At 47.9% G+C, this 15,433-nt stretch overlaps 2 protein-coding genes across 6 annotated transcripts in view; one reads left to right on the top strand and one right to left on the bottom strand.

The window, feature by feature from the left end:
• Positions 1–1,810, top strand: part of jarid2b (jumonji and AT-rich interaction domain containing 2b) — a 135,614-nt gene extending 133,804 nt beyond the window's left edge. For all 4 annotated transcript variants that reach the window (XM_058046861.1, XM_058046860.1, XM_058046863.1 and 1 more), the window contains one exon: positions 43–1,810. In XM_058046861.1, coding sequence (XP_057902844.1) covers positions 43–273 — 231 coding nt within the window. In that variant the 3' untranslated portion in view covers positions 274–1,810. The remainder of the gene's footprint in view (positions 1–42) is intronic.
• The window catches only part of dtnbp1b (dystrobrevin binding protein 1b), a 43,001-nt gene continuing 27,988 nt past the window's right edge, over positions 421–15,433 (bottom strand). Inside the window, exons 8-10 of one of the 2 annotated variants that reach the window (XM_058046879.1) lie at positions 6,859–7,023; positions 4,727–4,870; positions 421–3,167 (exon numbers count right to left, since the gene is read on the bottom strand). In XM_058046879.1, the coding sequence (XP_057902862.1) occupies positions 2,887–3,167; positions 4,727–4,870; positions 6,859–7,023 (590 nt within the window). In that variant the 3' untranslated portion in view covers positions 421–2,886. The remainder of the gene's footprint in view (positions 3,168–4,726; positions 4,871–6,858; positions 7,024–15,433) is intronic. The other variant, XM_058046880.1, reaches the window with a different exon arrangement.

A 15,433-nucleotide genomic window follows, 5' to 3' on the forward strand; every position in this document is an offset into this window, starting at 1 on the left:
GAAAATAAAGCCATTATTCTTCAGATTGTGTTTTTCTTTCAGGAGCAAATCAACAACTTGGTGAACCAGGTGTGTGGGCGGGCCATGTTAAAGAGTGGCGGCGGTGGGGGCGGAGTCATTATGGGAACGGTGGGGGGCAACGCTTGTCACGCCATCGCCCCGCCAGTCAAAGCCTCGCCGGCCAAGCGGGCGCCCCGGAAGCGCGGCGCCATGGAGGTGTCGCTGGCACGCCTGTCCTCCAGTCACATGCCCAAGGCTGCCGCCGTGTCCTGAGGGTACACCCCCCCAGGTACCCCCCCAATAATGATCACGTGACCATGAAAGAAGCAACGCAAGATGTCATTTTGCACTAGTATGAAAGATATGAAAGACCCCCCCCCCCCCCAAATATTTTTTGTCACCCTCCTGACTGAAATTTTTCTCAAGAGACAAACATGACATCGAGTAACAACCCAAATATCCCCCCCCCCCCCCCCCAGATGCAGCTCCTCTTGCGTTATCACTTTGACATGGGGGGGGGGCTGTTGTTGTAGCGACGTGAGGTAAAAAACTTGAAAGATGTTGTTGGTGAGCGTTTCCTTTTTTTAACACTTTCATTTTAGACGCTATTTTTTTTTGCGTGAGGTGGGCGCAGCGTAACGGCCGCTTGGCTTCCCCCCACCCCCCCACCCCACCCCAACCCGCAGACCCGCCTTAAGTGGTGCTTGTGATGTTACTGTTTAAGCATACATTGAAAAATGGAAAGATAAAACGGGGGGGGGGGGGGGGGGGATTGGCGTTTTAGCGCTAGCCACCACCGCTAGCTGGCTTTTCAACTTTAGATTTTTTTGTGTCTTTTTCTGGTTGGAGAAGTGCAATCGTGATAACATTCCATTCTTCCAGTCAACATGAATTATTATTATTATTATTATTATTATGGTGTGTTTTTTACTTTATCAAGTAGAGCCACTAGTTTCAAATGTGAAATATTCTTTATCGCTTTCTTTTTCCTCCTTTTTTTTTTCTTTTTTTTTTAGAAAGGAACCTTTTTGTACATAATCCTGTACATTTCTTTACATACTTGAGCCTTTTGGGTGGTGGGGGGGGGCAAGGGGTGAGAGGGAGGGAGGGCGGGAGGAAGTGAGGAAAGGAAGGGTGATGATGATGATGATGATGATGATGAAGAAAAAGCCTTACATTTTTCCCTTTCTTCATCCGCGTGACGCTGACAGGGTCGCTCCGGTGTACAGAAATCAAACTTTTAAGTGCTGCTTATATCACTAAGAAATAAGACGACTGCCCATCCCCCCCAAACCCACCTGCCCCCCTCCCCCAGCCAGCCTGGTTTTCTTTGTTTAGCTTTACTTTTTTCAAGAAAAGGGAAAATGGCGGCGAGAGAAAAAGGAGGCGGTTGAGAAGGCGGTAGCTACTCGTGTTGCACTGAGCTTGCCCGTCGGGATGGCCGGGACCAAATCCTCCCATCCCGCCCAGACTCCAACTCTTTTGGGACAATTTAAGGAGTCGCCCCCACGTGGGCCGTTTGACATGACACACACACACACACATAAACACACACAAACACACACTCGAAAAGGTGGTTGTCAACTTTTTATGGCCTTAACCTTTGATTTGTGTTATTATCTGCGACTCCTTTGGTTTTTCCTGTCCTCGTTTCTACAAGTGGAAGTTCTCGCTGACGAGTGAGTCTCTTAATTTATTGGTGCCGCCATCCGCAAAGAGTCTCATGTTGGTTACACACTTTTTTACTTTTTTGCAGTTTGTACTTTTAAGGTTGGAAAAAAATTAAAAGTTGCCGACAAGTCACTGTCAACACTTGCTTGTGACTCGTTACTCGTGACTCGTTACTCGTGACTCGTGACTCTCTGTGCCGACTCCTTGCACGCATCTCCAATTATTTCTATTCGCTTCATTTCATACGTGTATTGGAAGTACTGTACGTCATATTTACTTCAAGTATGAACAGAAGTAATTCATACGTGTATTGGAAGTACTGTACGTCATATTTACTTCAAGTATAAAAAGAAGTAAAGCGATGTAACCAGGATGTAAGTAAACAGGAATATTACAACATCTGTATTATATATTCATATGAACGACATAGCAATATGATACTATGATACTACTACTACTACTACTAGAATTCCTATTCCGGTACAAAGAAGCGAGTCCAAAAAAGATCCCAATGTTTGGATTTATTCATTAAAAATGGTGGCTACTTTGTGGCTAACACACCAATGAAAAGTATTTCGTAATAATTGATGTACTCTACGGTCATAAAATACTTATGGGATTAGCCGTCTGTAGCATATTCAGTTAGGATTTCCTGAGGAAAAAAATACGTCCTTGAATGCATCACAGTAACAACACATCCACCTACATTAAAAAAGCTATTATTCCTTTTTGAGTATGATGACATTGAAGCAGAAAATGTTTGTTATTGTTATCCTTAGTACAGGAAGAAGAATTCTACATGTTGTTATGACATTATTACTACAACTACTACTATTACTCCTATTGGGGTACAGGAAGTAGCTTGGACTTTGAAGAAGTTGAAATAAGAGCAAAATGTTAAGTCAGTTAAGCCGAGTGGTAGCATTACCTCAAATTCAAAAATGGAACGTGATGAGGAAAACACACACACACACACACACACACACACGCACACGCAGGCGGGGTTTGTGTATAAAAAGAACAGGAAGTTGTTGCTGCACATGCCAATCTCTCTACGTAGGCGGGCGTCCAAATAATAGCACAACGTTTTCACCTGAGTGTGTCTTCCTTTGGGAACGTTCGTGTGCTCTTGGCGGATGGCTCCTTAAGGCAGCGTCATGTGGCAGTTGGTTTTGGAGGAGAACAACAATGAAAGAAAGTTCTCGGGGGGGGGTCTCAAACCTTCCCGCCGCTTAGCTCGCCGTCCTTCCGTGCCGGACCGTCCACCAGCGACGTGTCAGCTCGCACCTCCTCCTCGTCGGGCGTCACCACGGGGGGTCTCCTCTTGCCGCCGGCCGGCCGCTCCTCCTCCTCGTCATCGTCGTCTTCCTCGCCCGCCTCCGTGTCCTGGCTGGCGGAGTCGGTGCCCGTGGACGACAGGGAGGACAGCTTGTGACGCAGCTCCGCCTGCGTGGGAACCTGCAGGCTGATCTCTGTGGTGAAGTCCACCTCGGGACCTGGAACGCATGGAAGGTACATCATCTCAACTGCGTGTGTGCATGTCTCGCCCTGATCCTGGCCCTGACCCTGGTCCTGACCCTGGTCCTGGCCCTGGTCCTGACCCTGGTCCTGACCCTGGTCTTGGCCCGAACCCTGGTCTTGGCCCGAACCCTGGTCTTGGCCCTGACCCTGACCCTGGTCTTGGCCCTGACCCTGACCCTGGTCCTGGCCCTGGTCCTGACCCTGGTCCTGACCCTGGTCCTGACCCTGGTCCTGGCCCGAACCCTGGTCTTGGCCCGAACCCTGGTCTTGGCCCGAACCCTGGTCTTGGCCCTAACCCTGGTCCTGGCCCTAACCCTGGTCCCGGCCCTAACCCTGGTCCCGGCCCTAACCCTGGTCCCGGCCCTAACCCTGGTCCCGGACCTAACCCTGGTCCCGGCCCTAACCCTGGTCCCGGACCTAACACTAGTCCCGGCCCTAACCCTGGTCCCGGCCCTAACCCTGGTCCTGACCCTGGTCCTGACCCTGGTCTTGGCCCGAATCCTGGTCCTGGCCCTAACCCTGGCCCTAACCCTGGTCCTGGCCCTAACCCTGGTCCTGGCCCTGGTCCTGGCCCTAACCCTGGTCCTGGCCCCAACCCTGGTCTTGGCCCCAACCCTGGTCTTGGCCCCAACCCTGGTCTTGGCCCCAACCCTGGTCTTGGCCCCAACCCTGGTCCCGGCCCTAACCCTGGTCCCGGCCCTAACCCTGGTCCCGGCCCTAACCCTGGTCCCGGCCCCAACCCTGGTCCCGGCCCCAACCCTGGTCCCGGCCCCAACCCTGGTCCCGGCCCCAACCCTGGTCTTGGCCCCAACCCTAGCCTTGGCCCCAACCCTGGTCCCGGCCCTAACCCTGGTCCTGGCCCTAACCCTAGCAAGGCCGGCACTGAAGACAATGCTCTTCTGCCATCTTTTTTGGCCTAAACCTCCACCAAACATGCTCTCTTAACTGTGGAGTTGCATCATCATGTCTTTGTCCTCTCACACAAAAAGTGTAATCCCGATCCCGTCTTTAGGAATGAATGCGTTCATGACGGAGGAGGGTGTGACTTTCAAGTGTAACAATAAGTGAGCCACTGTACTAAAAGCGAAGGTAACTTGACTGAGCGATGATGTCATGTGACAAATGGGCCTTTCCAATGTCATTTTTCTAAAAGCGTAAAAAGAAGTTAAGCGTGTCAAATTCCAAACAAGGCACTCTGTCGTAGCCTGAATGGAAAAAGAGGGCGGGTCATGTCCCAGATCCGCCTCGCCCTTCCTGTTTGAAACACTTGGCGGTCTTACAGGTGGAAAAAGAAGTCAGGCACTTCAACTTCCAAGGTAAAATGAAACACTTGACTAGAACACCAAGACCTGACCTAAGCGCAAACATCAGGTCCAGTTTTGTGTCATGCAAATGTAGTTTGTAGCAAAAACTAGCTTTACACGGCTAACATGTAGCATGCTAAGGTCAAAGTGTAAAAAGAAGTTAGCCACAATGTACCAACAATAAGGCGTGTGTGTGTGTGTGTGTGTGTGTGTGTGTGTGTGTGTCCTGCCTGCCACAGGTGAGGCGGCGCTGTTGTCCTCGCCTCCCGAGTGCAGGAAGACGTCCAGGGCCTCGTGGTCCGACATGTCCATGAGGTCCATCTGCTCCAGCATGTCCACGTTGACCTCCATGGAGGACATGCTTCCTATTGGCTCTGCACACAAGGACAGGAAGCGGGAAGGTCAGCGTCCAGCGGGTGGCGGCAAAGCCAGCAAGGAGCCGAGTCCAGGCAGATGGCGAAGGAAGCAGGATGGTCGCTAACGATGGATGCTAGATGCTAACGATGGATGCTAGATGCTAACGATGGATGCCAGATGCTAACGATGGATGCCAGGTGCTAACGATGGATGCTCGAGCAATGGCAATAAAAGCAGAGCATCGTGGTTTCCATGACAACCGCCTCCATTGGCCTGTAGCATTCCTTGGATAGTACTTTACTATCATCATATATACTACGTTTTCCATCGTATGGAATATATTTTATTAGTATTGTAGTATAGTATGCTATATAGTATGCTATTTTATGACACATTTGTACTGTAATGTCATGTAATACACAAAGATATTTCTGGGTGTACTTTTTGAGTAAAATGTCCAATTGTTGCTTTAATATAATCATGAAAAATGTAATATTATAATATTAAGCAATAGGAAATCAATACGTAGATGAACATCTTACAAATTTTGTACGTAGGACATTTTCATGATATTTTCACAATATAAGCAGTACTATTATGAAGTATTCCAAGTATTATTCCATCCAGCTTCTATCCTCACTAGGGTGGGGGTGGGGGGGGGGGGGGTGCTGGAGCCTATCCCAGCTGTCTTGGGGCGAAAGGCGGGGTACACCCTGGACTGGTGGCCAGCCAATCACAGGGCACATATAGACAAACAACCATTCACACTCACATTCATACCTATGGACAATTTGGAGTGGCCAATTAACCTAGCATGTTTTTGGAATGGGGGGGGGTCCTCCAGGTACCCCCCCCCCCCACACACACACACACAGGGAGAACATGCTAACTCCAAGCGGAGTATCCTTATTATTATTATGATTATTATGAAGTGTTATAGAAGGTATTAATATTTTTCTCCTGGATTCAGCGCCCTTGCAGAGGTAGGCGGGCTCATCAAAGATGGCCGCCCACCCCGGGTAGCGACATGATGTGCTGCATGCGTCATGTCTAGCCAGCCAGTGCGTTGCTGTGTGAGGGGGTGATGGTTTGGGTGAGGAGGGGTGAGGTGGGGTGTATAGGGTTACAGAGTTATCCAGGGGTGGTGGTGGGGGGCAGAAAAGGAAGGCAGAAGATGATTGGCCGGTGCACGGCAGTGAGAGATGACACCATTGGCTACCGTACCTCAAGAAGTGAGGAGAGCGGAGCGGGGGCCGCATGGGGAGGGAGAGAAGAAGAAAAGGGAGATGGGGGGGGTTATTTACCATGGAGACCCTTCCTCTCCTAAAAAGAACAACACATGAAAGACAACACACTTCTTAATGGAGGTAAAAAAAAACCTAAAAGCTGCTCACGTGACGGCGTTGGACAAAATATTAGGAACAGCTGTGAACATGATGCCGTTGGGGTGTCATTCCCCATCTCACCGCCAGGTGGAGCAATTACACTTAAAGACTTAAGCCATAGATGCATAGTGGCGGCTGACCCGCTGACTGTGAACGCATCATGTGACATATTTGTGCGTTGTGACCCCCACTAAAACGACCCCCCCCCCCCGCTGTGAAGGAGCTGTCCTGCCTGCAGCTGACTTGAAAGAGCTCCCTGGCTGGGGATGGGGATGGGGGCTGTCCTTCACCCTTCCTTCCAGCTTCATCCTCACCTCCAGCTTCTCCCCCCCAAACGCTGCACCAACATGGCGTCAGTTAGCGAGCTCCACTACGTCTCGTCTCCCTCGCCTCGTTTGAAGTGGCGAGTTGAAATATTGTAAAGCGGTCTTTGCATAATGAGCTCGCTTAGCGCTCTCGTAGCACGCCGCAATCCTCCGCTAATAAGCAGGGGATTATAGAGGAAGTGCACGCCAGCTTCCTGTTGCTAGACGCCTTACGCGGGCGGATGCAGCCCCGCCAGCGTGGCTCCATCATCTGTAGGCCCTCGAGACCAATTGGAGCCGGCGTCCGCCTCTCACCTCGCCGCTCAGCGATCTGGAGGTATCCCGTGGACAGGTACTGCTCCATGTCCTGCTGGAAGGCCTCCTCGAAGAACTTCTGCCGGTCTTTCAGCTTCACCTGGGCGGCTGGCAGCCCCGCTCCCGCTTCGGCAGCGTCCACCTTCTGGGCGGCGTCCAGCTCCACTGAAAACAAGGAAGGGAAAAGGAATGATTTGTTTAAGATGGACCAAGACGACCAAGACATGGCGAGGACGTGACTCCTTTAGACGCAACTGGTGATTGGCCCCAGCAGGACGGGGCCGAGTCTGCCTGCAGGGGGCGGAAGGACTGACCCTGTGTGTGCGTGGGGTCGGGGTGGGGGGGGCAGGCTGTCTCTGTAGATGTCATCTCCTGCTGATGTTGCAGCTCCCATAGAGCCTTGCATGACAACACCAGCCTCAGCTTGTATTGTGTTGCTCTAGTTATTGTGTGTGTGTGTGTGTGTGTGTATTAGATGCTACACATGGTGGGTTCACTGACAGGTTAGCAAGTGGTCTCAGGGCCATCAGACCCGAGGTAAAGATCCTGTTCTTTAATCTGTCGCACTCTAATCGTGTTCCAATATTGCTTCCTCATGATATCCAGGTTTTACAAAATGGCCGCTGTTGTGGTTGACTATGGCGTATCTCGTCTATCATCAGTACTGCTGATGTACTTTGACGTTCAAGGTATCGTGGAAGTGGGAGTCGAAGCATCAAACCTCCATTCCACTATACGTTCCTGCGTTACCGTGCGCTTCCGTCAGCTCGACCCGGGATTGAAGAACATTCCCGATGAGCTCCTTATCTCCGAAAGGCTTCATGAAACCTGCCAGGAACTTTCTCTTCCTAATCCGTCTTCACACTTCCTTCGCCACCCTCATCCCTCCGCCCCCGCCTCATCTTGCGCTGCATGTTCTTGTAGCTCCAGGGGGTGGAGTAGTGGCGGTGGAGTGTGTGGGGGGGGGTGCTATTTTTAGCATTAGCTCACATTTAGCCTGCGGGATCTTTTCCACTTTTGCTGATGACTTTCGAGCGCCACAGCATTCATGTTCATGAACCGGCCAAGGAAGTGGTGGTCACGTGACCGCCGCCGACAATGTGCTTTACGATGTTACGCAACCAGCGGTGATTGGCGGGGCCACCTTTTGCTCAGCGGGCCGCTATCGTGCAGGAGTCACATGATGAGTTGTTGGTAAGAACAGGATGTGGTATCCTTCCGTCGAACGCCACAGACAGGAAGCAGGTGGGCGTGTCACCGCGTGCCTGGGTGGGCGCCGTGGGTGATCATGCACGATCCCGTTTGAAACCAAGACACAGGAAGACCAAGGCCACAGAAACGGACTGATTGGAAGTTTGTAAGGGCGTCCTCGTGGAGAGTATAGGGCGGATAAATGATGCGCTCCTTGTCGCTACACAGACACAGGAAGCACACGCCGATGGAGGACAATCGTCCATCCGGCGCTATGCTAGGCTTTCACACGCCGCCATCGTTTTACGTAGCCGCTTGGCTCACATAAGCTAAAACGGTCGATTCTACTTTTGATTCCAGTCTGCTTGTTTATTATCTGATCTAAAGTTTTATGGCGGGTTCTTATCCGTCAAGGAGGCTTTGACCAAGGCAGCCGCATTTAGGACGCTGTAGGACGCTGTAGGACGCTGTAGGACGCTTTAGGACGCTTTAGGACCGATCCGTCATTACGAATACATCCATGGGACTCTAAGTGGCGGGATATTGTGGCCGTACCATTAAGTCAGGGACAGACGATTGCTTTTATGTTTAGTCTTGATTAAAGACAAGATGGCAATGACTTCTAATGGAAGACTAATCCAACATGGGCACGATTCCCTCAGCATTCAACCATCAACCATGGCTTTATTTCCAGCCCTGAAAGGCTTTCATGCAGCCACAAATAACAATGGAAAAATATCATGGCCCCCGTGGGCGCCGCCGCCAGGGAGAAGGTCTGGTGGATGAAAGTGTTGCTGGACTTGGCGGCCAATTTGTCCTCCGTGCCTGGCAAAGACCAGGATGGCCCCCGGAGACCCCCGCTTTTGAGAGTTTGAGACTTTGGAGGAAAATTTGAGCAGGAGCCCAGAGTCTCGTGATCGTATGGTTGACCATTTTAGCACAGGAGGAAGTTGATGATCATCACCCACAACAATGCATCACCATGGCTGGAGCGAGCTAGCGTGAGCTCGATACCTGCGAGCTAGCCCTTGCTTAAATGAGCTGTCCGCACACAGATAGATTTGTTTGCTTACGGGGGTGGGGGGGGGGGGGGCTAATATTTCATCGTCAGTCAGCAGAGCGCAGCCTTGACAGAGGAGGACGGCCGTCGTTTCCTCTCCTTTAAGCTCCGCTCACTCAGCCGTGGTATTTTTAGCCACTCGCTATAAGTGCTCAGGTTTCTGCCAAAGGCGCCCCCCCCCACCCCCTACCCCCCACCCGTGCCGAGACACACAATATTGCCTCGGTTGTAATCTCCGACACACAAAGATGAGCACAGGCAAGGTCTTTAAAAGTTTGTGGTATCGGTACGCCGTCATCACGATGTGGTACGGAACGGTGCTTTTACTGTCATGGTTCATTCCAGTTTTGGTGCGGTAAGAGAAGAAAATTAAAAGTACTTAGTAGCCACGTGTACATGGACCCAAATATTCCAATTGCCTTTGTATACTCCTCATTCCCAAAGAAAAGTGCCAATCCCAAAGAATATATAATGGGATTCATGGGGGTGGAATATTCCTTTCCCAAATCCGATTGAGGTATCTAGAACCTGCTCAAACGGAAAGTTGTTCTTCATGGTGTTTTTCTTCTTCTGTTGTTTATTGGGGGCGGCACGGCGGTCGAGTGGTTAGCACGCAGACCTCACAGCTAGGAGACCAGGGTTCGATTCCACCCTCGGCCATCTCTGTGTGGAGTTTGCATGTTCTCCCCATGCATGCGTGGGTTTTCTCCGGGTACTCCGGTTTCCTCCCACATTCCAAAAACATGCTAGGTTAATTGGCCACTCCAAATTGTCCATAGGTATGAATGTGAGTGTGAATGGTTGTTTGTCTATATGTGCCCTGTGATTGGCTGGCCACCAGTCCAGGGTGTACCCCGCCTCTCGCCCGAGGACAGCTGGGATAGGCTCCAGCACCCCCGTGACCCTTGTGAGGAAAAGCGGTAGAAAATGAATGAATGAATGTTGTTTATTGGCGGTTGGCAAGCAGCTTTGGTGTGCATTAGCGCCATCTGTGGAACAGAATCTAAACCCTTCTATACTTTATTCACAAGTCCAGTTTCATTAAAAAAGAAAATATATATCTATATAAAACATGTCCCGAGTTTAATGATCAAATATTATCAAGATTGAATTTGATCTTTTCCTGTTTAAGTTCTTTCAGCGCATGCTCAGATATGACGTAACACGCAGATCCAGACCTTCTTCACTTTTAAAAATGGAGGCCAGCAATCGGCATTGGACTGCTAAGCAAAGTTTGTTTTTGATCCAGACTAAATTTCAAGACCGGATGAAGGAAAAACTGGCAATACGGAGTTATTCCAACAAGTGGAAGAAAAACTCGGTATCACGTGATGTTGATGTTTACGTTTTACTGGGCATGCCCCATTGACTATTCTGTTTGATTATAGCGGCGCATGTAGACAAGAGATTGGAATATTCCTTTCCATGGATACCATTGTTTTCGGAAAGGTCATTCGGAAAGAGAAGAACTCATGTAAACGTGGCTAGTCTTAATCATTCTTAAAATGAAACATAAAAGACAAAATAAATATTTTGTTTTGTTCTGGCAAGCTGAGGTTGTTGTTCTGCAAACAATCTGCAAAAACTCCTCCTGCAAAGCACAATTACATAAGACGAGGCATGGCGGCGCCGCTGTCCTGCCTTCACCGTGTTGCCCCCCCCCCTTTAAAGCGCTAAGCTTTACATTTGACCTTTGGTTGAATGAACATGCACGTGGAAAGCGTGCAGCATAACAAAACCAGGAGCGTGCCAACCAACACCAGGCGGATGGAAAGGTCAGGAGCATATGGAGTCTATGCATTTGTGGCACCAGGCGGGAGTCTCCAATTAGACAGAGTATTATGGGATGCCACCAGTTCAAGGCATAAAAGCCTCTTTCTGGAGATGGATATAGCCTAGCTTGCGAAGACGCCGACGGATAACAAAAGCAATCAGCCGCATCGCTTTGTCTCGCCCAAGCTCCAATTCTCATCCACGTCCTCTTCATCCGTCTGCTGATGCCTTTTCAGCTGCTCCGGTGCGTGTGCAGACAGCCCGGCCTCCTGTGAGGGCCGGCGTTGAATGGCAAAGACACGAATCCGAGCCCGAGGTAAAAGAAAGCGTGTGCTCGTCTCCGGGATGACTTGATTAGCTCCCTAGCAGGGCGCAGGGCTGCTGTGGAGGTGACGCAAGGCTTGCTGCTATCTTTCCAATCTTCACGCCAATATCAGCGCAGCCGTGGCGCCGGCAACCTGCTTTTACCGCGCTGACAGCGCACACATTGGCGCTCCACAAGTCGACTCCCGTCGCGCTGGCTCAGTTGCGTGCAAACACAAACAGATGAGGACGCTGCGAATGATTCACTGGCTGCGGCGGGACGGCTAATAGAGGATGTGTTCTATGACCCCGGCCTTAACGAGACGGCCCTCCAGGGGGTTGTTTCGTGTCTGCACGGCCGCACTTACTCTGCCTTACATAAGGCAAAGTGTGCGCCATGGCACAGCACGCCGTGAAGAGCCGGGTTGTTGTCAAGGTGATAGGAATGCACATGCAAAATGTGGAGGAAAAAACTGGATGCCTGAGAAAAGTCTGTTCAAGCATGAAGCCAATCAGGGAGAGGAGGGGGCGGCGTCACATGGAAACCATCTGTGACCGGACTGGAGACACAACACGGACCAAATGTTCCTGTTTGGATAGCCGTGGATGGATCAATGGCAGACGGACGGATACGCGACTGGAAGATGGGGGGGGGGGGGGGGGGGGGGGGCGCAGCATTTAGCTTGTTAGTCCAAAGAAGGTTGTCTGTCTTCTAAATGAACGTCTCACCACAGATACGACGCACTGACACGTTGCTAGGAATTCTCCTGAAGAAGAACAATGAAGAAACAATGGTACAAACGATATTCACCATATTTTAGCATCACAGTTTGAATATCACTCCCTCCTTTACTGCGTTTACTAACTCTAACTTAACTAACTAACTAACTCTGTCACTACCAAAGGTGTATTTAGGAGGTTTTTTGCAACCCAAACACGTGACCCCAAAGACGTATTCATACGCCATTGGTTTTTTTGGGCGAGAAGCAAAAGGTGGCAGGATGCCTTTTCTACGAGCTCGCCATGCATCCTTCCCATGGAAACGTACGCTACACAACAAGCAGGAAGTCAAAAGGCATGGAGTGTCCACAAGCTCATGCATTGGAGGAAAATGTTAATGCATGCACACACGCGCTAACGTGTGCACACACACTTCATTTCCAAAGTCGTAAATAAATTATTTTCATGTAAAACTATGCTTGAAATGTATCTTTTCACTAAAAGCTGTTTTTCTCCCTTTTTGTTGACAACTGAAATCGATCGTATGATTTTGATGACTAAGAACGGAAAAAGGTAGAGACACACTTATGAAAGGTGAGAGTGTAATCTTTCTTTTGCTATGTGCCATGTTTATATAGCTTAAGTTTATATACAACACAATATATATATATACATATATATAGTATATATATATATATACATACATGTATATATACATACATATGTATATATGTATATATACGCACACATATATACATATATATGCACACATGCATACACGCATACATATATACACATACACACACATATACATGCACGCATACGTATATACACATACATACATACATACATACACACATACAGAAACATAGTGCACACAAACATACATACATACACACACATAATACATACATACACATACACATGCACAATACATACATACATATACACACACATACTAATACTACATACACACACACATTCATACATACATACACATACAGAAACATAGTACACAGAAACATACATACACATCCATACATACTACATATACATACACACATACAAACATACACACATATATACATACATGCACATACACACATACGTACACATTAAGGGTGTGGAAAATAATCGATAGTAATCGACGTATCGATGTACTCGTATTGCATGCGCGTGATGCGAGTGCATGGGCTCATTCACTGGGTATGGATGCAATTGACTGGTGAAATCTGGATTCATCTCGATGCGTTTGTGGGTATCAGTAAAATTCCAAGCACCGTTTTATTAATGTTAAACCTCGCCCCATATGATGTTCCCCAGGCGCATTGAATGCACCATCATTGGCGTCTTGTATTGAATACGGACGGAAGCCGTGAGGCACATACAACTACTAGTAAAACAGCAGGGACGTTCGTGACCAAGTAGCTGCGAGGAAGTTTCTCTAGTTTCTATATTTAACCCCCCCACAACGTTTAAATTCCATGTTTGGAAACACCATGGATTCACAAAGAAAGACGGGAAGCTTGACAAAACGGCCGTCATTTGCAAAGAATGCCACGTAAAGAAGCCATACAACCGCAGCACGACAAACATGCAGCGCTACAAACATGCAGCACTACAAACATGCAGCGCTACAAACATGCAGCACTACAAACATGCAGCACTACAAACATGGAGCACTACAAACATGCAGCACTACAAACATGGAGCACTACAAACATGGAGCACTACAAACATGGAGCACTACAAACATGGAGCACTACAAACATGGAGCACTACAAACATGCAGCACTACAAACATGGAGCACTACAAACATGCATCGCTACAAACATGCAGCACTACAAACATGGAGCACTACAAACATGCATCGCTACAAACATGCAGCGCTACAAACATGCAGCACTACAAAGACATACTGTCGTGTTTCTGGAGCCCCTGTTGAGTGTGTGTTAGGTTTTGTTTTTTTGTTGTTTTTTTTACCAGAAAAGGGAATTAGAAGCAAGTTTAAAAAAACAGAAACAAAACGACATGCTAACACCTTATGATTTTTGTCAAAAATCACCGCCCTCAAACACTGGCATTTTATGCCGTTTTTGGGTGCTTCTGGAGCCCCTGTTGAGCTCATGTGGGGTTTCCCTTGTTTTTGTTATTTTTTTTTAACCACAAAAAGAAATTAGAAGCAAGTTTAAAAACCAGAAAAAAACGGCATATGATTTTTGTCAATAATCACTGCCGTCAAACACTGGCATTTTATGCTGTTTTTGGGTGCTTCTGGAGCCCCTGTTGAGTGTGTGTGAGGTTTCCCTTGTTTTATTGACCAGAAAGGTTCATGAGAAACATGTTGAAAAAAAACAGAAAAAAACAACATACTAACCCCTTGTGATTTTTGTCAAAAATCACTGCCCTCAAACACAGGCATTTTATGCTGTTTTTGGGTGCTTCTGAGGCCCCTGCTGAGCATGTGTGGGGTTTTCCTTGTTTTTTGTTTGTTTGTTTTTTTGTTTGTTTTTTTTTACCAGAAAAAGGGAATTAGAAGCAAGTTTAAAAAAACTGAAAAAACTACATACTAACCCCTTATGATTTTTGTCAAAAATCACTGCCGTCAAACATTGGCATTTTATGCCGTTTTTGGGTGCTTCTGGGGCCCCTGTTGAGTGTGTGTGAGGTTTCCCCCTTTTTTGGTCCAGAAAAGTGCATTAGAAACAAGTTGAAAACCCCCCAGAAAAAAACGCTATACTTTATGATTTTTGTCAAAAATCACCGCCGTCAAACACTGGCATTTATGCTGTTTTTGGGTACCTCTGGGGTCCCTGTTGAGCGTGTGGGGTTTCCCATGTTTTTTGACCAGAAAGGTTCATTAGAACTAAGTTGAAAAAACATAAAAAAACGACATACTAACCCCTTATGATTTTTGTAAAAAATCACCGCCCTCAAACATTGGCATTTTATGCTGTTTTTGGAAGCTTGTCAGGCCCCTGTTGAGTGTGTGTGAGGTTTCCCCTGTTTTTTGACCAGAAAAGAAGCAAGTGTAAAAAAAAACAAACAAAAGAAATGACATTTGTTTTACTCCACCACTGAACCACTGCTATAGTAATTGCATAGTCGATGTGAAAGTGTGCAGAAATGTTTTTTTTTTAGTTGTTGCTGTTTTAAGATGGCAAAAAGAATGATCAAGAAGTGGTGCATAGTAAAAAAAAACAAACAGCACTTTACTGCCAATTTACTGCCAAGTGCCAAAAAGGAAGAAATCCAAATCCTTTTTTAGTACCACACACAGTTCCATTTTTTTCCTTTGCTGATTTGCCTCATGTTGAATTACATCATATCAAAAGAAATGACACCATATTGGATTGGATCGCATTGATTTGAACTAAGTGATTATCACAACATATCACGTCGTGAAGAGGGTGAATCGTATCGCCGGAAAATTCCATGTATCGTCAAAGTATCGTATCGCTGGCAGTGCATCGAGATATGTATCGATTCACACCCCTGATATACATATACACATACATATATACACG

Source organism: Doryrhamphus excisus, chromosome 14 (assembly GCF_030265055.1).
Source record: "Doryrhamphus excisus isolate RoL2022-K1 chromosome 14, RoL_Dexc_1.0, whole genome shotgun sequence".
NCBI lineage: Eukaryota > Metazoa > Chordata > Actinopteri > Syngnathiformes > Syngnathidae > Doryrhamphus > Doryrhamphus excisus.